General features: G+C 41.7%; 1 protein-coding gene across 2 annotated transcripts in view; it reads right to left on the bottom strand.

Moving 5' to 3' along the window:
• Positions 1 to 319: 319 nt before the first annotated feature.
• The window catches only part of SNX1 (sorting nexin 1), a 60404-nt gene continuing 38416 nt past the window's right edge, over positions 320 to 22307 (bottom strand). For both annotated transcript variants that reach the window (XM_089663965.1, XM_089663966.1), the window contains exons 11-15: positions 12673 to 12878; positions 12392 to 12535; positions 8299 to 8379; positions 5125 to 5196; positions 320 to 1035 (exon numbers count right to left, since the gene is read on the bottom strand). In XM_089663965.1, coding sequence (XP_089520091.1) covers positions 985 to 1035; positions 5125 to 5196; positions 8299 to 8379; positions 12392 to 12535; positions 12673 to 12878 — 554 coding nt within the window. In that variant the 3' untranslated portion in view covers positions 320 to 984. The remainder of the gene's footprint in view (positions 1036 to 5124; positions 5197 to 8298; positions 8380 to 12391; positions 12536 to 12672; positions 12879 to 22307) is intronic.

Below are 22307 nucleotides of genomic sequence, written 5' to 3' on the forward strand. Positions count from 1 at the left end.
TCCGACCAGTGTGTACAGCAGCCTGTCAAAGAGAAGCCGGCATAATGACCAGCTTCTGTTGAACAAGCATGCTGGAAAACCAGCAGCCAACTGGCATCCGATTAGCTCAGTGGGGGAGATCGCTGTACTAACATCGCTTGTGTTAATACAGCAATCTGTCAGTTTTTTTTGTTCAGCCCGCTGGGTTGAGAAAAAAAAAAAAATTAATGTGTACCAGGCTTGATACTGCTAGAAACAGGAAAACAGGAAGGAGTGTTGACATGATTCAATCGCACAAAAAGGTGTACATACAACACAAAACATACTAAAAACATCAGAGGGCTTTTCAAAGTTTTATTGAATAACTGTGTAGTTCTTGCAGAATAGAAAGGCTCCATTCTCTGTGTCTGTGTCACAGCCAAAAAATATACATTATATATTTATATTAATAAACCCACCCCAAGAAACTCCCATTCATTTCATTTGTTGTTGTAGTTTTCTCGCAGAAAGCCCTAAAAGCCCTAATTATCACTTTATAGAGTTAATAAGAAAATATATGTGGAAGTTAAATGAAAAATATACACAAGAAATGTTAACAGAAGCAAATGTGTCTAAGTGCTGGGACAGAACCGTCCTTTTTAAGGTTAACTCTTGCCTGTCAAACCAGTCTGCCATTGTAGTAAAATATTTGTAGGCTGATCTGGCAGTGAGAGGGGAAATGTGGAACGAGGGTCCAGAAACAGGAAACAGTCGATAATCCTGATAAATCAGTTCTGAGATAAAGATCCAAAAATGCGCTGCACAGCAATGCGCAACAGACCTCATTCAGCACTCCAAGAGTAAAAAGAGTGACAGCATCAGGCGGATGTAGAAGCATAATAAGAGTGTGACTCTATAGTCTCTAAAAGGCAAGAGGTATAATATTTATATAAAAAAAAAACAAAAACAAAAAACATGGCAGGAGAGAAGTAGCATAGTCCGGGCTGTAACTGTGTCCCTTGGCAGTTAGGATATAACTTTTGCTTCTGGTAAAAATGCTTCCCAATACTTAGCCAGCTGTAACAATAAAAAAAAATAAGTCAGTATCTGAAAGAAAAATGTTGACAGGTTATTAGTTAAAAATATTTGTACAAAGATTATATGTGCTAATGTCCAACAAATCAAATGCATGTATTTACAGCCTAAACTTTTTTTTTCTTTTTGCTTAGTTTTGGATTGAGTTCAGATTGATTAAATCTCTTGTAAGGTTTTCAACTTACAGTTTCTACTGCTAAGGATATAGTCCTTCTCACTTTTTTTTGTTTTGGCTACTTTCCCATTATTTTCTCTCCTATGACAATGGTTATCAGGTAAAGTGACTAGTCTCAGTGGGGACACAGGAAAAAAAAAAAAAAAGGACCATATACTTTAATGAGCACATGTGCCCATCCTAGGGACATTAAAGTAATTATAGATTCTTAACGAGCACTAAAAGAGCTTTAAAACAAACCACCGCTGACCTCTATAGCTGCTTGTAATTTTATGTAATTCATTCTCAAATGCTCACAACAAAAGACACTAAATTTGGGTTTCAGACAGTATAAAGGGCTGGTTGGCTATCAAGCAGGGGTGGACTGACAACTCATGGGGCCCCTGTGTCCTCACCCACACTCAAACCACACCCGAAAAAGCCTATGAAAGGTACCAGGGGCATCTCATGGGGCCCCCTACTGACCCCGAGCCCTCAGGCAGTGCCCGAGTTCCCAAATGGTCAGTCCACCCCTGCTATCAAGACTCTCCAGTAATATTTGAGAGCTCAGATTTCAGCATCTGTTTTTTGACCTTTTAAGGATGAATTTGTCAACAGTGCCTATACATATACAGTTGTCTTTAAAATAATAGCCGTCAGACATCACTAACCAGATCAATCACTGTTTTTGGTAGAAATGATATTTCTACATGGCAAATAATTTACTATCAGGTGTAGTAGAGTAATAGAAATCCAACAGACCCAACAGTCATGACATGCATGCTGCTGATTCTGTGTAATTGAATCACTAATTGAAAGGGGCATGTTCAAAATAATAGCAGTGTGGAGTTCTACTAGTGAGGTCATTCATTCTTTGAAACACAGGTGGCAATTATTGCCCTTATTTAAGGAAGGAAGGCAGCAAATGTTGTACATGCTGGTTACAGTGCATTTCTCTCTGAAATTCTGAGGAAAATGGGTCGTTACAGACATTGTTCAGAAGAACAGCGTACCTTGATTAAAAAGTTGATTGGAGAGGGGAAAACATATCAAGAAATGCAGAAAATGATAAGCTGCTCAGCTAAAATGATCGCAAATGCTTTAAAATGGCAACAAAAACCTGAAAGACGTGGAAGAAAGCGGAAAACTACCATTCGAATGGATAGAAGAATAGCCAAAATGGCAAGGACTCAGCCAACAATCAGCTCCAGGAAGATCAAAGAAGGTCTAAAGTTACCTGTGAGTACTGTTACAATTAGAAGACGCCTATGTGAAGCCAAGCTATCTGCAAGAAGCCCCCGCAAAGTCCCACTGTTGAAAAAAAGACGTGCTGAAGAGGTTACAATTTGCCAAAGAGCACATTGACTGGCCTAAAGAGAAATGGCGCAACATTTTGTGGACGGATGAAAGTAAGATTGTTCTTTTTGGGTCTAGTGGCCGGAGACTGTTTGTCAGACGACCCCCAAACACTGAATTCAAGCCACAGGACACTGTGAAGACAGTGAAGCATGGTTGCGCAAGCATCATGATATGGGGATGTTTCTCATACTACGGTGTTGGGCCTATCTATCGCATACCAGGGATCATGGATCAGTTTGAATACTTGAAGAGGTCATGCTGCCTTATGGTGAAGAGGAAATGCCCTTGAAATGGGTGTTCCAACAAGACAACGACCCCAAAAACACCAGTAAACATGCAACATCTTGGTTCCAGACCAACAAGATTGACGTTATGGAGTGGCCAGCCCAATCCCCAGATCTTAATCCAATAAAAAACTTGTGGGGTGACATCAAAAATGCAGTTTCTGAGGCAAAACCAAGAAATAGAGAACTGTGGAATGTAGTCCAATCATCCTGGGCTGGAATACCTGTTCACAGGGGCCAGAAGTTGGTTGACTCCATGCAACACAGATGTACAGCAGTTCTCAGAAACAGTGCTTATACAACGAAAAATTAATTAAGTGATTCAAAAGGAAAGCAAAATCTTCAAACATTTTTCAGTTTATTTAGTGAATGTTTGAGTTTGTAAAGAAGAATACAAACACTGCTATTTTTTTGAACAGTCTAATATTCACTTTTCTTCGATTTTTTTAGATGAACAACACAAATTTGATATATTTTTCTTCATGTTTTGATTTGGAATACAATGTGTAGTGTTCCCAATGCATTTGTGTGTATGGAAATAAAAGCTATTAGAAGGATTTTGAGCTTTATTCACTTTTTTCATTCAACACACTGCTATTATTTTGAACACAACTGTATGTATACAGTGGGGATCGAAAGTTTGGGCACCCCAGCGAAAAATTTGTATTAATGTGCATAAAGAAGCCAAGGAAAGGTGGAAAAATCTCCAAAAGGCATCAAATTACAGATTAGACATTCTTATAATATGACAACAAAAGTTAGATTTTATTTCCATCTTTTACACTTTCAAAATAACAGAAAACAAAAAAATGGTGTCTGCAAAAGTTTGGGCACCCTGCAGAATTTATAGCATGCACTGCCCCCTTTGCAAAGCTGAGATCTGCCAGTGTCATGGATTGTTCTCAATCATCGTCTGGGAAGACCAGGTGAGGTCAATCTACAAGGTTTTAAATGCCCAGACTCATCTGACCTTGCCCCAGCAATCAGCACCATGGGTTCTTCTAAGCAGTTGTCTAGAAAACTGAAACTGAAAATAGTTGACGCTCACAAAGCTGGAGAAGGCTATAAGAAGATAGCAAAGCGTTTTCAGATGTCAATATCCTCTGTTCGGAATGTAATTAAGAAATGGCAGTCATCAGGAACAGTGGAAGTTAAAGCAAGATCTGGAAGACCAAGAAAAATATCAGACAGAAAAGCTCGCAGGATTGTGAGAAAAACAATTCAAAACCCACGTTTGACTGCACGATCCCTCCAGAAAGATCTGGCAGACACTGGAGTTGTGGTACACTATTCCACTATAAAGAGATACTTGTACAAATATGGTCTTCATGGAAGAGTCATCAGAAGAAAACCTCTTCTACGTCCTCACCACAAAAATCATCGTTTGAACTTTGCAAATGAACATATAGACAAGCCTGATGCATTTTTGGAATCAAGTTCTGTGGACCGATTAGGTTAAAATTGAACTTTTTGGCCGGAATGAGCAAAGGTACGTTTGGAGAAGAAGGGGCACAGAATTTAATGAAAAGAACCTCTGTCCAACTGTTAAGCATGGGGTTGGATCAATCATGCTTTGGGGTTGTGTTGCAGCCAGTGGCACAGGGAACATCTCACGAGTAGAAGGAAAAATGGATTCAATAAAATTTCAGCAAATTTTGGATGGTAACTTGATGCCATCTGTGAAAAAGCTGAAGTTAAAGAGAGGATGGCTTCTACAAATGGATAATGATCCTAAACATACCTCGAAATCCACGGGGGATTACATCAAGAGGCGTAAACTGAAGGTTTTGCCATGGCCTTCACAATCTCCTGACCTCAACATAATTGAAAATCTATGGATAGACCTTAAAAGAGCAGTGCGTGACAGACAGCCCAGAAATCTCAAAGAACTGGAAGACTTTTGTAAGGAAGAATGGGCAAAGATACCTCAAACAAGAATTGAAAGACTCCTGGCTGGCTACAAAAAGCGTTTACAAGCTGTGATACTTGCCAAAGGGGGCAGTACAAGATATTAACTCTGCAGGGTGCCCAAACTTTTGCAGACGCCATTTTTTGTTTTCTGTTATTTTGAAAGTGCAAATGATGGAAATAAAATCTAACTTTTGTTGACATATTATAAGAATGTATAATCTGTAATTTGATGCCTTTTGGAGATTTTTCCATCTTTCCTTGGCTTCTTTATGCACATTAATACAAATGTTTCGCTGGGGTGCCCAAACTTTCGATCCCCACTGTACATACTAGACTACAGGTCAGTACATGTTATTCTCTTACCTTGTGCTGTGAATTCAAGAGTGTTTCTAGGTATTTCACAATATGACTTTTGAAGTCCTTCGATTTTTCTTTCTGTAAGAGGAACATAAAAATGCTGAGTCCGATAGTAAAAAATACCACCTGCAAAGGTCCTAACATGCTAAAGAAACTGTTGAAATGCAAACATTTCACACAATAAAAGAAAGACCATGGGACCTATAACAGTGTTCAAAAGAAGAATGGTCAATTTTCCCCATAACAGCCAGTCTGATTTCTACCATTTTTAACCAATACTGTAACAATGAAAGGAAGATTTGAGGCAACACAGACATAAGGTCTATTAGTCAATGAAGCATATTATTCTAAATCAGTCACAAACTGGAAAACACCAACTAAGTGCAATCAACTGCACTGACAGCAGCAACAGCAGAGGGAGCTACAATCTCAATGATAGCTCTAAACACTCTGCACGCAACAATAATGAAGCTCATACTCCAGAATAACACACTGAAGCAAAGTTTGCACTACAAGGATTTGCCACTGAGCATGTTGTAACATTATGGGGTGGAGAAGTCTGGAGAGAACTCTACAGTTGAGAAGCAGAATAAGGGGGGGGGGGGGTCTGCTATGAGAGCAAGAGACTGCAGTGAGATCCCAGCCACTAATAAAAGTATGAAAAAGGAGGCAGGAGTCACATATTGAAGACATTTTACCATTCCAAGTAGCTTCCTCAGTTCTAATGAGCATCGTCAACATTCCCATCAAAAATATGTGGTGCAGTATGTAATTATAAGTGCATCAACACTTAGTTTCCCCAGCCTCCCTGCAATGTGAGATCTTCTGCTCATCCTCTTCCCCAGGGGACAGAGTGCATTTCTGAGAGGTGCCATGAATGCTGCGGTAGCATGGTTTACAGTGCGCTCACTACTGATGTTCGACCGCCTTTGTGAAATCCCAGTTTAAAGTGAAAATGTCCTAAAGCCAATCTGCCAGCACAAATATGCTGATATTGCGGGTATCGGACAGAGCTGAAGTAAACAGTGTTAGAAGAATGGATCTTACTCAACTAAGCTTGGACCCATCCACCCACAACCCGTTCTGGTGAGAGAAACAATGATTTTCAAGTTCTGGTGATACTTGCTTAAGTCTGCCAGTGAAGCCCATTTAAAACAGCTTCCTGTGACTGTGGCAACAATGCTGCACTACTCCTGAACTCAGTGCACAGTGGCCACTCTCATGTAGGCATGGCTTGAGGTACAGCGGGTGTGGATATCAGCACTGTCACTACTGATTTACAAGCCTGTAGCTTATGAATTAGCAACTGGCCACTCCTAGTCCTACCCACTGTTTGTTGGATTGACAGCACTGCCTCTGTTGCTGAAACCACTGTGAGCTGCCTTTATTAAAAGGTTTGTGCATCACATCACAATAACTGGATATGGTACTTGTTTAAATGGTCATACGTAGTTCTACTTTAAGTATTACAAAAAACATTATCCCTTGAGTTATTTTAACATGCTGAAAGAGCAGACATTGAATACCACTGGTATGCTTGTCTTGGTGAAGAGATGTACTCCACACATCAGTAGGTGGTGACAGCCAACATTATTTTGCAGTAACAAAAAGCACATGATTAACATAAGCTAAACATTCATAAACTGAGTATGGCAAATATCTAACTCAAAAACTTCCATCTTTGAAACACAATTGCTACAACTCTTAATGATGCGTATTTCAGAACACTTTAAAATGTTGCTGAATCCAGCTGTAGTTGAAGTGCTTACTAATAGTTCAGCATAGAAATTGCATATATCTCAAAGAAAACAGTACAGGTACTTCTTCTGGGGTAGACTGCAAATCATTCAGAAGCTGCACTTTTCAGTGTACATGTAAAATGCAGATATTTTTACAATACTGGCAGCAATTCAACCAAGATAATGGCAGCTTAAATTGTTATGTAGTTCCCAGAAGTGGTTTAAACACAGTTATTACTGACTGCCCCTTAGGAAATGACTAGGTTTACCTTGATTACTGTTCAAGATTCAGCTTGTTCCATCAATTCATTTAGAAATGCTGAGCTCTATATATAATAGAAAATCCAATACCATCTCACTGGTTTTAAAGTTCCTACATATGAATAAACATCTTTCCCAAAGACTACGTAGCAGTCAGCCTGTGTCTGAGGACATATTGCTTACCTGAAAAGAATGGTTGGGACCCCCAATATTACCCCTCAACTTATAAAAGGTCATAAAGTGTATGTGTCAAGCCAAAAACATTTTTTCTCGATTTGGCAGTGTGGGGAAGGACTGGAACATCTATTAGGTTTCTTACTGCTATCCAGGACACTGTTAGAGAGATTTACACTCACTTACTGTCCAGAGGACAATGAGCTCACTAGACAAAAGTGAACATTTGAAACTGGGACACAGGCAGAAATAAAAATCTCACAGGGTGTCTGGCCTTCCCCAAACCTAAAGAAAGCATCTCCATTGCTTTCTGTGCTCCTGTTAGGGAGTACCCCTTAGTTCCTTTTTGGTAAAATGTCAGCTGAAGAGGAAACAAGAATAAAAATCTGGGGGCCCCACACAACAGAAAAACAAACCTCAACAGAATTCTAATCCTTTTTCATGCTATCCAAAACTGCGAAAAAACATTTTGGCTGCACCAACCCTCCAAAATGACAGTTAAGCATATTTAGATATATCAAAAAATGCAAATAGTAAAAAGAATCGGTCATTCAATTTAAAGCGGAAGCTCTGTTTATTTGTCTCCTCTGCCCCTCAACTGCCATATTTGGCACCTTTTGGGGGGGGGGGGGGGGGGGAGTGGATAGCTGTTTTTGACAGGTACCCGCTCTCACTTCCGGCTCAGTTCGCCGCAGCGGAGTGCGCCAGAAGTTCGGCGGCCTCCCGCAATCTCCTGAGAACCTTCACGGTCCCAGAAACCTGCAGGACCAATTAGAAGGCAGAGCGCAACTCACGCATGCGCAGTGGGCACCAGGCTGTGAAGCCGCAAGCTGTCACAGCTTTGTGCCCACAGTTGAGATGCCGGACAGCTCAGGCGAGAACATCGAACACAAACTGCTAGAACTCCGCTTTAAGCTGTAGTCTTATGGCAAGCTGTAAAATGTAGGTAATCATGATTATTCTAAAACTGTATCTATCAAAATGTTCAGCTATAAAGTCATCTTACCTCAAACCTTGTGACCTCTTTCCGAACAGTAATCGAAATTCTTTCAAAATCTCTCTCATACTGGGTGACTCTGGACTCCCACTAACAAAACAGGTGACCAAGGTTTAGAATGTAAATCTAATGTAAGCAGCAACATAGAGCTAAATTACACAGTTTAGGAGCTTATGTACGAAAAGCATGACGATAAAAAAAAAAAAAAAAAAAAAAACACAAAAATTTAAAAAAATAAATAACAAAAACAATGTATTTTTCCATAGCAGTCCAAATCCTTGTTATTTTCAATTGCACACTGTACCAACAAGGGTTGGAAGATGAGTGGTAGAGATGAGCAATAAAAATGTTTTGTTTGAAAACTTATTATAAACAAGAGCTAAAGTGATTTATGTCTCCTGGTGCCCAGACTGTAGACTAACACATAGTAAGTGGCTTGTAGATACAAACACTGGAGGAATTATATAAATGCTTATTTGAGCAATGTTAGACTGATAAGCATGAAAGTTAAATCATTGTAAGCAGGACTATGTACTGCTGTAGGTGGCAAATGCCTTCTTTTTGGTGGGGCTGTGCCTGCTACTTGCCAAGTGTTGGTCATCATATTCAAAACTCTCTATTCTGATCACAACCTGCAGCATTCGACTGGGGTACATTAACTAAATTGAATAATTTCAGAACAGGCAGCACATTCACACAGCAACCAGTTATTGTACACTTGGCTGCTATCTCGATGCACATCAGTGGTATTTCATCCTACTTTAAAGTCAGCTTAACCAAAAACAAAACTATAATATTTGCAGCTTACTAGGTTCTATATATGGTGGCTGCATCAATTAGTTTTCATTCTTTTCCTCTTCCTCATTTTTAACTGGTGATCCTGCCAGTAACATACTTCCTGTCCTAGGGGGATGATTCCTACGCAATGTACTGTGTTTATGAAGAAGTAGCATTTTCACCAACGCGGCTCTCAGAACATATTTCCCCTCCATATCTCTAAAATTGGAGGAAGGTGTTCTATAGTCCAGGAAAATTAACTAGAAAGACCTAATAACAGTGCAGCAGAGAGCACAGAAAATTAGAATCTGTGTATTTCTGGCAGGATCAACTGATATTTTTCTAAACTTGCAGCATTCCTAACCTGTTTTCGCCTGACCAATAGCAGAATGACGGCTGAGCGAGATTCTTGTCAATCAGGGTGAGCATCATATGATGTCCTTCCTGGATAGCACCTTGCGCGTGCCCTCGCTGTGGTGTGATTGGTTACCGTTGTGTACCTTGTACACAGCTGATAACAGATCCGTGCACCAGCCTGTTGCCAATACCATGTGATCTGCTGTGACCAATCACAACAGGTCACATGACAATTGTAAACAATGGATGGCTTCCTTTCATACCATCCATTATATACAATTGTGTCACTAGCTGTGATTGGTCACAGTGATTACATGTACAGACTGGGCCAATCACAGCCTCTCTCTGCCAATCACAGTGAATCACAAAAAAAAAATCCTGAATGAATTGATTTCATTCAGTTAAATGCTTGCTTATAGCATACAAATTCTTTGCTATAAGCAATCATAATGTGTAAAAAGTAAAAAAAAAAAAAAATTCTGATCACTTCCCCAAAAGTAGTACAAATGTCACTATAATGGTAACATTATACTACTCTGGGTCACAGTGTATTATGAAACAAAATCTTAAGAAAAAAAATAAAAAAAATGTAAAGAAAGTATTAATTTTCTTTTCGTACTGTCACCAGTCAGTGTCCCTGATCACTGCCACACTAATTATATGACAAGGGCGTACTGCACTGGTGACAGTATGTGAATTAAAAAAAAATAAAAATTGTGAAAACATTTTTTTTTTAAATCTCTTCATTTTCCAAAAAATTATAACAAAAAATACAACTTCAAAAAAACGTGCCATGCCTCTTACTAAATACCTCGGTCTACCTTGCAAAAAGGAGTCATTTGGGGGATATCTGTACTGCCCTGACATTTGTGGGCCTCAAAAAATTAGATTCCTACAGACTAAATAATAAATAGTGATTTGGGTTATTTTCATCAAAGAAACGTAGCAGAATTTCAGCATGGGCCCTAGAAAATTCTAGGCAGGCTCTTTTGTGTATGGGCTTTAGGAGAGTCTTCCTTCCTGGATGACACTCATGCATGCCATTCCTCTGCAGTGTACGTCATATTGGGTCGTGGGAAACAATCACCCCAGTCTGGCTTTCTGCAGTGAACTTGCATGGCAATTTTCTTCAGTCCTTCTCAACAGAAGACGCTTCTGTTGAATTGTCCAGGATGGCCTGGACGTCTCTGTGAGATGGTTTCAGTTCCACCTTTGTTAGATTTTTGCCACAGTATTTAGACTGATAAGTAAAGCTTTGCTCATCTTCTTGTAGCTTTCACCTTTCCCGTTTAAAAAAAAATTAATTTTCCCCCTCAGGCCTTGTGACAATTCTCTTCCATGTGGTGCCATTGCTGACAGCATGATACGGGAAGGGGTTTTGTTAAGTAACGCCCTTTTATAATCAACTGTCTGCTGGACACCTGTTTAATGAATAATTAGACTCACCTGTAGTTGAATTCTTGTTAATTAGGATTTTGTTGTCTAAAATTTAGCTTTGCTCCTAAGACTTTCATTGGAGTGTATTCATTTTTGCAACATGATCTTGAATGAATTTGTTAGGAAAAATACTTTTGTGTGCATGCAAATTAACAAATCTTGTTTGCAATCAATGGCCTGCATTTGTGGGAGTATTTTGTAGTATAGTGTCCCATAGAAAATGTTCATTCTGAAAGGAAAGTAAAGGTTTTCTGAAAAATCTGTTGGGGTGTACTCATTAATGCTGAGCACTGTATATACACACACATACACTATATTGCCAAAAGTATTTGGACGCCTGCCTTTACATGAACTTTAATGGCATCCCAGTCTTAGTCCGTTTAATATTGAATTGGCCCACCTTTTACAGCTATAACAGCTTCAACTCTTCTGGGATGGTTGTCCACAAGGTTGAGGAGTAGTCTGTCTGTGGGAATGTTTGACCATTCTTCCAGAAGCGAATGCGTGAGGTCAGGCACTGATGTCTGGCTCACAGTCTCCGCTCTAATTCATCCCTAAAGTGTTCTATCGGGCTGAGGTCAGAACTCTGTGCACACCAGTCAAGTTTCTCCCCCCAAACTTGCTCATCCATGTCTTTATGGACCTTGCTTTGTTCACTGGTGCGTAGTCAAGTTAGAAAAGGAAGGGACCATCCCCAAACTGTTCCCACAAAGTTGGGAGCATGAAATTGTCCAAAATGTCTTGGTATGCTGATGCCTGATGAGTTCCCTTCACTGGGACTAAGGGGCCAAGCCCAACCCCTGAAAAACAACCCCACACCATAATCCCCCCTCCCCCAAACTTTACACTTGGCACAATGCAGTCAGGCAAGTTTATTCTCTCTCTCTACTTGCCTATTGGGCACTTTTACGCCCTTCGTGCCCAGGCCAATTTTCAGCACTCTCACACTTTGAATGACAATTGTGCGGTCATGCAAAACTGTACCCATATGACATTTTATCATTTTTTTCACACAAATACAAATAGAGCTTTCTTTGGGTGGTATTTAATCACCACTGGGAGTTTTGTTTTTTGCACTATAAAGAGCAAAAAATTAAAAGGTTTTTTTTTTCGATTATAACATTTTTTTCCTTCACGGATGTGCTATGATGAGGCTGCACTGATAGGCATTCATAGGCGGCACTTCTGGGCACTGATCATCCATAGGATACATTGATCAAGGGTAGCACCGGGTGTGTGCCGCTGGGCGCGTGCAGGACCACTTCAGCCATCTCTTGCGCGGTAGTAGTAAAGTGGTTAATAAGATCCCAGACACAATTGAAACACAAAATATACATTATCTATATATCTCTCCCTCACTGTCTACACACACACACACACACACACACACACCAAATTACAGTTTGTTAGCTTTTGGTGGTGTAAGACAGACTGTTTGAGAGGGTTCTCTCTTCTAATAAGTTCACATTCTCTTAGTGAAGCAGTCTTGCACCTTTCCTTGTCCCAGAGTTTTTTGTTTTTTTTTTCTTACCTCAGATATTTCATCCTTGGCTTGCTGTAATTTATCTGGTTTGTTGGCCCACAACAGCCTGGCCTCATTCTCCCTTTTTTTCTGTAATGTTGACTGGCCATCCTGCCAGCGCTGCCAAGCCTTCATTCGATGGTCAAAAGCACCCTTTAGTAGGTAAAATAGAGCAATTAATCACTACATTAGAAAGTTAAACTACATTCTACTGTATATGAAAACCAGGAAGGCAAGAAAGGAATGAAGATATGTATCACTTAATGAATATGTAAAGACAAGCCACTCACTCGCACTGCAGACAGTAAGCGGATGTAATCTGCTAGAAGCTCAGCAAGCAGATAAAAGTCACTGTTGGCTTGTTCCTGATGTAGCTGTTCGATCTTCTCTTCCACCTCAGCTAACTGGGATAGGGCTCTGGAAAGAGCTGTGTTATCCTCTGAGCTCCCCAGCATGGCCAGGCTCTTGGCAAACTGAGCTGTATTCACAGCCAGCTCTGTAATCAGAAACAGTACATTTAAGATGAAGCCCATATTTCTTTCACAGGTGGATAGATTGGTAACGGTTTAGAACCCGTAAGGCTTTTTTTGCCCCCTCCTCCACCATGACAGCTATAAGATTGCTCTTCTGCCTGATCAAGACTATTAACATGCAAAGAAAATCCCCAGTCACCACCTCTGTGTTTTTCCTTTCTCTGCCAGCAGAGAAGGTGGGATTATCATCATTGGCTCATATTTTTTATATATCTGGACTTCTGGGGGAATTGCAGTGATTTCCCTTTGAAAGACTTTAGGGCTTACCTAGATAGTATTCTGTTCAGGTGAAGATGAACCTTACAGTCTTCACGCAGAACTATTACCAAATATAGTCTTGGTTGTTGGGGCCCCTGAAGTGCATCCTTCTGCCTGCTCTCTAAACCAAGGAAAGAATGAGGCAGGTTCTGGAGCCTGTGGCCTCTACACATCGCCTACATATACAGACTTTATAGGACTCATACTACTCAGACGACACCTTGTATTCTGAGGTCTTTAAAGTGTAACTAAACCAACCAATCATAACTGATAACATGTGTAACACCATGGCGACTGCGGATCAAATATATGGCTAAGATGGTAGCTTTCTTGACTGTGAAGGAAAGGAGGGTTTAGTTGTGCTTTAAACCACCTTCCGCCCGCCATATAGTACAATGATGGGTGCAAGGTGGTTCTCTCGTTCTGATAGGACGTCATGTCCTTCCATTCTCACCGCGCATGCGCGGCTCAGGGAGCGCGCAGCGATCGCCGTTGCGCTGTGTCCCTCGGACACAGCAAATCACGGAAAGAGCCCAAGATGTCGGCTCAGTCATGGGATCAGCTGTGTCCAATCACAGCTGATCACGGGTAAACACGGAAATGTCGGTTATCGGCATTTCTCTCCTCTCGGGCTGTCACGCTGACAGCTCGAGAGGAGAGGAGAGCCGGTAATCGGCTTTCCGCGGAGGGTACATGTACACTGATCATCAGGGCACTGATGATCAGTGTGCCCTGATGATCAGTGTGGCCCCAGAATTGCCACCTGTCAGTGCTCATCAGTGCCACGTGCCAGTGCTCATCAGTAGTGCATACCAGTGCACATCAATGCCACATATCAGTGCCCATCTGAGCTGCCTTTCAATGTCACCCATCAGTGCCGCCTATCAGTGTCATGTATCAGTGATGCCTGTCAATGCCCATCAGTGCAACCTACCAGTGCCTCCTCATCAGTGCCACCTATCAGTGTCCATCAGTGCAGCCTATCAGTGCCCATCATTGCAGCCTCATTAGCGCACATCAGTGAAGGAGAAAAATCACTTATTTACAAAATTGTATAACAAAAACTGAGAAAAAAAAATTTATTTTTCAAAATTTTCAGTGGTTTTTGGTTTGTTTACGAAAAAATAAAAATCCCAGAGGTGATTAAATACCTCCAAAAGAAAGCTCTGTCTCAAAAAAATTATAAAAATTTCATATGGGTACAATGTTGTATGACTGCGCAATTGTCAAAGTGTGACAGCGCTGAAAGCTGGAAATTGGCCTGGGCAGGAAGAGGGTATAAGTGCCCTGTAGGCTAGTGGTTAAAGAGGAGTTCTGGCCCACCCCTCCCACAAATTAAAAGTCAGCAGCTACAAATACTGTATCTGCTGACTTTTAATATTAGGGCATTTACCTGTCCAGGGATCCAGCGGTGTCCTCACACCAAGCAATTTCTTCTATTGGCTATTGAGTGCTGGCACCACCATCTTGACTAAGGGATAGTCAAGCCGGTCTCCTACTGCGCATGTCAATGGGCCGCAGTCTTCTGAGACCTGTGATGTGTCCCAGAGGGCTGCAGGGGTAAGGGGGTGAACTTTTGGCTCAGTTTGCCGTGGCGAACTGAGCCGGAAGTGGGAGCGGGTACTTAGCAAAAAAAGGTACCCGCTCTCCCATCCCCCCAAAAGGTGCCAAATGTGACAGCGGGGGGGGGGGAAGGAGGCAGATAAGTAGAGCTTCCACTTTTGGGTTGAACTCCACTATAAGTGGTACCAGAAGTGCATGCTAAGTTCCCAATTTATGTAATTAACTGCAGCTTATTATGACTTATGACAACATTTGCCTAGGAATGAAAACCAGAAAGTAACTGAGGAAATGTAAAAAAAAAATAAAATTGAAAAGTAAATATGATATACTTTCCCATCTATTTACTAATGCTAGCAGCATAAGGACTAAAAATAGTCAATGTTGATTGCGAGAGTGAAGTTCCACTTTAAAGTTCTATATGACTGCCATGGTTTTGCATATTTTTGCTTTAATGGATTGCATGGATCTTGAGTTTTATACATTTCTTGCCACAGCTGTGATGAATTATATGCTGTGCCTCTATATCGGTTTACAAATAGGCATGACACTGGGGTTAATTCACTAAAATACACACATTTTATTAATTAAGGACATGTACAGGGGCCTAGCAGTGGAAGTAATATGTGAAATCCCTTCTATGAATCAGGGAACGAATAGTAAAAGTACTGAAAAAAAGAAGACAGTGTAAACACCTGACCTTTGATTGTGTTAACGGCTAAAAGAGCAAACCAGGCCCACTGAAAAAGCACCTGGGAAAACATAGCTAATCTAACTGTATTAAAAGACTAAAGTCCATCCAGTTCAGCCATTAAAAAAAAAAGTTATAATCCTACACCAACAATTGATCCAAAGGAAGACAAAAAACCCAGCAAAGCATGATCCAAATTTGCTCCTGCAGGGGAAAATATTCCTTCCTGATCCCCTGAGAGGCAATCGGATATTCCCTGGATCAACTTTACCTATAAATGTTAGTATCCAGTTATATTCTGTGTATCTAAGAAACAATCCAGGACTTTTTTAAAGCAATCCACTGAGAGCTGGAAAGAAGCAACTCTTGAGGGAGTCTATTCCACATTTGCACAGCTCTTACTGTGAAGAAACCTTTCCGTGTTTGGAGATTAAATTTCTTTACCTCCAGACGTAAAGTGTGCCCCCTTGTCCTCTGTGATGACCTCAGGGTGAATAACTCTACACCGAGTTCACTATATGAACCACTGATGTATTTATACATGGAGATCATATCTCCCCCCCTTATCTCCTCTTCTCAAGAGAGAATAAATTCAGTTCCTCTAATCTTTCCTCATAGCAGAGCTCCTCCATGCCTCTAATCAGTTTGGTTGCCCTTCTCTGTACTTTCTCAAGTTCCCCAATGTTCTTTTTGTGAATAGGTGCCCAAAACTGAACTGCATATTCCAGATGAGGTCTTACTAATGAAAACTCCCAGACACTCACACCAGTGAAAGTAAGTCTCCACTTTTGATGAGGATTTAGCAGTAATAAGATTCACAAGTTTCAACACGATCAGGCTTACAGAATCCAAAATTCTCCTATCTTTCAGAACTTGGGTTCCAACAGCCAGGCCACCTGTCAAAGCCAGCAACCAAGAAGCAGGGTTGAAGATCAATTCCTAAGAGAACACATTCGGCCAATGTGGAAGAGGCCACAGAGGGTCAACAGAAGAACGTGGTCACATACCCTACTCTCCAAGGACAGTTGAGGATTATGAGAATGACTGGAATTCTCTTAGCCTCTATGCTTCAAAGGAGACAGGATAAAAGTTGCAGCAAAGGAATGGCATGGGATCAGGGCATACCCTGCATTCGCTGTGGGGTCCTATGTCCTGGGGACAAATCTGTGTTCGGCCTCTAACTGAACCAAGAAGCTAGCAAATCCACATCCACTCTTCCACAATATAGACATATGATCCGGAACACCTCCAGACAAAGAGAACATTTACCTGGGTCCAGATGTCTGCTGAAAAAATCTGTCTGCCATTTCTGCACCCTGGGAATGTGCACCATTGCTGGAACAACCTCCCATTTCTGCTGCAAAACTCCTGGTGTCCCCGTGATTACTGATGTAGGCCACAGTTGTGGCAAGTCCAATTGAACCCAATATCTAAGAAGATGGGTCCAGCAGACTATCTGCTTTTAACTCCAGGATGGAATATTGTTATCGACATTTTGCAAATGCCAACTTGTTGCTGGGCAGATTAAAAACCCAAAACGCATCAAAAACGCAACATGTGTGCGTTTTTAATGCGTTTTCAATACATTTCAGGTCTAGTTCACATCGATGCAGTTTGTGTTTTGCAATACTACTTGTGTTTTTGAAGTTTTGTTTGTCCAACTTGTTGCCGGGCAGGTTAAAAATGCAAATCGCATCAAAAACACGTGTATGTTTTTTATGCATTTTCAATGCATTTCACACCAGGTTCACACCAATGCAGTTTGTGTTTTGTCCGTTTTGTAGTGCATTTTGCGTTTTGCACATGCGTGTTAGTACTTTTTAATTTTTTTTTTTACTGACGTCCATTAAACCAAAAAAACACACTGTTTTCAGTTTAAAAATAGTCCATGACCCTTTCCAAAATCGAAGCAGCTCAAAAAAGCATAGACGTGAATGTGTCCCATAGGAAACCATGTTAAAACAGACTGTAGTGCTTTTCTGCAAAAAGCACAAAAAACGCATTGGTGTGAACCAGGCCTTAATGAGGAGGTACGGTTTCTTTTTTTTAACTTGTCAAATATGCACCGAAAATGTGGCAAGCAGGATTTTCAACACCGCAAGGGAAGCGCAACAAACCAGTATGAAGACATTGAATTTAAAGGGATACATTTGTCTTGGGCTTTTCTTCCACCTTTTTTTTAAAACGTAAAAGCGCTTCAAAAACTTCTCAGTGTGAAAGTAGCCTATTGGCCGAAAATTAATTTAAATGCATGATATTAAATAAAAAATATATAGTGACAGTGTGGCAACCTGTCACACATGGGCGTATTTGTTGCGAGGCACTTGCCTAGGGCGGCAATTTATAGGGGGGCGGCGCCGTGCCTCGGAAGAAGGGACGTCTTTGATGTCACTATAGCAGAGGAATACAGTGAGGAGTGGGAGCATCATGCCTCGCCTGGACACTGCCGTCATCCAGAATCATCGCTCAACCCTGGCTCCCCACCACCATCCACTGCAGAGAGCTCCGGGAGCTCCGACCCTCAGAGTAGCCTATAGCCTAGTCAGGCGCACTGCATGCTGGGAGTTGTAGTCCTTCCCCGCTGCCCCGAACTACAATCCCAGCAGGCTGTGCAGGGGAAGGACTACAACTCCCAGCATCCAGTGTGCTCGGCCAGGCTATAGGCTACTCTGAGGGTTGGAGCTCTCCTCAGTGGATGGCGGTAGGGGAGCCAGGTCTGAGAGATGATCCCGGAGGATGGCAGTGTCCAGGGGAGACAGGGATCTCTGTCACAGAGCTGGAAGAGGGAAGGGAAATGCGGCTGTGAGGGCAATACATGCCCCCCCTCGGTCTCTGCCCCGTTCCGCCTGGTGAGTGATCTCCATCCTACTACTGTGTATACCATGTATACTACAAGGGGGGGAGCTGACCGGCTGACCAGAGACAGAGACTGCCAGGTGGCTGACTCATACCACTTACACCTAGGCACTGCTCATACCATTAACTGACACCTAGGCACCGCTCATACCACTAACTGACACCTAGGCACTGCTCATGCCACTAACTGACACCTTCACGCCGCTCATGCCACTAACTGACACCTTCTCGCCGCTCATACCACTAACTGACACCTTCTCACCACTCATACCATTAACTGACACCTTCTCGCCACTCATACCATTAACTGACACCTTCTCGCCACTCATACCACTAACTGACACCTTCTCGCCACTCATACCACTAACTGACACCTTCTTGCCGCTCATACCACCAACGATACCTTCTCGCCACTGTTGCCTAGGGCAGCACAAAACAAATACATCACTGCTGTCACAGTGTAGAAGGGACATTTCACCTGGGATTCTCAACAAGGCATGTTGAGGGGCTCCATGGTACTTGTTTAATGCAGAGGAAACTGGCTTTTCACTTTCCTCATTTGGTTGTCAAGTCCATTTTGGGACCTGGAGATTTCAAAGTGATTTGGGAGGGATGAAGTCTCCAATCCTCGGACCAGGTTTTGGGAATGGCCAGGAGACTGATTGGTCAGGTGTGTGTGGGTCTCTTCTAGAGTGAGGACCAGGGTTCTGGGCTCCACCCTTCCGAGGAGTCCAGGTGGGTGCAAGGGAGCAGCCACAAGTGTGCATGGAGGCACAGTATAGTCTGACAGAGCAGACAGGGCCTAAGCCTGTGCGCTGGAGAAGCAGGAGTGCTGGGAAAGGGCGTCAGCCCAGGTGCAGTGTGTTGCATGTGAATGGTCAAGAGGACCGAGACATGAGGCTGAATCTTTATTTTCGTTTGCATTGATGGTGCATACCCGAGTGGGAAACCTATGTTGTATGGAACCTTCTTTTAAATAAAATTGGGAAAAAAAGGAGGTGAGTGACTGTGTGTTTCAAAAGCTCTACCCTTGGTGCTAGTTCCTACAATATATATATATATATATATATAAATCCTATTCATTTCGGTTTTCGGCCAAATGCATCCTGAATGTTCGGTTTCGGTCCAGAATATTCATTTCGATGCACCTCTAAACAGATGATCCAGAACTCCACCCCACCCAAGAACCATGGTGCCCATTCATGATAATCCTCCCGTGTAAGGGAAAAGAAAACTCAGGCCTCTGCTAATGCCTGGGAGAGAAGCCACTATAGCAGACATATCTTGGTTTGAGGATGTAAAGGATCAGATGGTCAAGAGAAAGACTGTATTTGTCCCAAATAGTGGGAATATTCTATAGTGGAATTGAGTGAATGGGACTACTTTGAAGGTGGATAAAATCAATTCCAGCAAATCACAAGCAGCCACCGATGTAGTTGGTAGGGCTGGACCTTTATACAGAGCCAGATTTATCAGTAAGTTTTGATCCTTTGATTTGCCACAAATTTTTAGAACCCCCTGAGCCAGAGTGGATACACACACTGTATCTATGCAAGCAGGTAGAATCTTTATTGCAGAAGAGACAGTGGCCTCTTGTTTTGGTGAGACAACTGCTGGCTGAAATACAGTTGGTGGGGTCTCCTCCACTAAGGAAAGCAGATACTCAACATCTGAGTTCTCTGGATGATCCTCAGCAGAATTGGAAATATGAGGCATCTCTATGTCAGATTCCGCTGAAGGAGGTGGTGGTGGGAGTTTGAAGCCATTGCAATTTTGGGAAGCAGCACATTTTACTAACTGAGTCATAAGAAAATAAACTACCTGCACGGTGAGACATATAAGAAGAGGAAACAGGAATCTTGAAAAGGACTACTGATGAAAGTACGGTAGATCCAGCCGGCTCTTTAAAAAGCACAGAAAACACAAACCTTTCCTGTACCTCGTTCAGCTTTGCACAAAATACAAATGAGGTCCTGGTTAGGCAGATCACCAGGAGTTGCAAAGCAGCCATCCTTGTGCTGAGTGCCAGACACACCAAATAGCCACAAAACCAGAAATAAAGGAGATCACAACTCCCTCAAGAATGTTCATGGACCAAACTGAGTGAGGGTCCAGAGAGGTACACAGTTTGGTTTGACTTTCAGTTTGCATTTCTTCCTGTAGGAATGATTTGGAGCTCCCCTTAAACTGCAGTAGACTAGCCAGAATGGTTCTATTAATATCAGAATGCCTCAAAGACTCGACACACCCATCATAGCACATGTCCGCCCTCCGGGAAAGGTACTTTTTAAGGTTCCCATGAGGCATGTAGAGTAAGACCCTGGAGCTAAAGGTAGAGAATTTGGGAGAAGATATCTTACAGAAGTTAAGCTTTCATTTAAAAATGCTTCCACCTTTCCAAATTATAGCCTTAACATCCCAATTTCTCTGAGTATGTAAAACAGAACTAAACCCTCCTTATCCTTTACAGCCAAGGAAGCTGCCATTTTAGTCTGTTTGATCTGCAGTTGCCTGTTAGCATATATCAGCTGACTTGTGCATAGTCAGGGAAGCAAAAAACTTATTCACTGTACCATTAGGTGTCGCATGGCATAAGGGTAAGGCCAGGTTGCCAGCCTACACACTTTCGGGTGCCTTTTACCTGTCAGGTGATTGTCATTTCACTGCTCTATTTATAAATAGCAGCAGCCCAGGAAATGGCTTAAAATGGTGATACATTTTTGGGATTGTATATCTGTTACAAGGCTGATAAGTCTGATTATGCCGCTTGATTGGCAAATACTTTTATTTCAGCTAACAGAAAAGTTTGTTGTTTTTTTTTTTTTTTTCTTTTTACTGTTTCAATACTAAAATAATTGGAATTGTTTACTTTATAACAAAGATAATATGATTATGTTTTCCAAAGCGAAAATTCCCAAAGAATTTTTCTTCCCAAAACAGGCTTCGTGTGCACATGGATGTTTATTAGCACCAAAATCCTCAAGCATAAAATCCCCAGCACTTTCCCAAGCCTAGGGAGCTGTAGGTGGTACAGCCTGCCATTCAAGTGAATTTCTGTACATGTCCATACTTAATTGCCAGAGTTCCTGTACATCAGCATTTATCCTCACACACATGTACTGCACATGCTGTATGCACATGTGCAGGTAAACACAGATGCATCAGCACGTACAGTCACTTATATGGCAGGCTGCATGCATTACCAGCAGCTCTCCAGCTGTGAGAAGGTGCCTTGGATTTTATGCTTCAAAGCAAATAAAATATTTGTGTGCCTTCTACATGTACTACACAGTGGGGCTGATTTACTAATACTGGAGCTTGCAAACTCGGGTGCAGCTCTACAGAGAAACTTCCAGTTTTTTTTTTGCTAACGCTTAATGGAACAAGCTGAAGCTAGAAGCCGATTGGCTACCATGCACAGCTGCACCAGATTTTGCAACCTTCAGTTTTAGCAAATCGACGCTACTGTGTGCTTGATTAGCTTCAATAGAGTGCAGGGGCTTTCAATCACATTCACAACAACTCTGCAGTGCTGTGCAACCTTCTCAGAGATCCCCTTTATTCGTCAGCTGCTCTGACTGTCTGAAACAACTGTGTCCTCCTTTCAGCCCTCTCCTGCGGCTTTCCCTCAACACTTACAGCCATTTCATGTCTGTTGGGACTTGAAGAGTAATTATACAGCTACAGGAACAGCTGCTCTCAACCACACACTCACATTATCTTTACTTTGCATTTCTTCTGAATCACCTGTGACTGGTGTTTAGAAACACTGCATAGGCAAGATAAAAACAAAACAAAAAACAAAGTAACATTATTTTTGTTTCATTCCTATGAAGATCAAAGGAGACACCTTTGATTTGCATATGATATCACCTAAAATGTGTTCCTGTTTAACCCCTTATTAACTGTCAAGGTAACCCTAATCAACCAAATTAACATTTTCCCTCACAGTACGTGCATGCTGTATGTTACGGGAATACACAGTAAAGCAGGCCATAGACTAGTCCAAAACGGAATGCTCTGACAA

The sequence above is a fragment of the Staurois parvus genome, unplaced genomic scaffold (genome assembly GCF_062004578.1).
Source record: "Staurois parvus isolate SC_StPar_1 unplaced genomic scaffold, SC_StPar_1.0 ptg001805l, whole genome shotgun sequence".
Lineage (NCBI taxonomy): Eukaryota > Metazoa > Chordata > Amphibia > Anura > Ranidae > Staurois > Staurois parvus.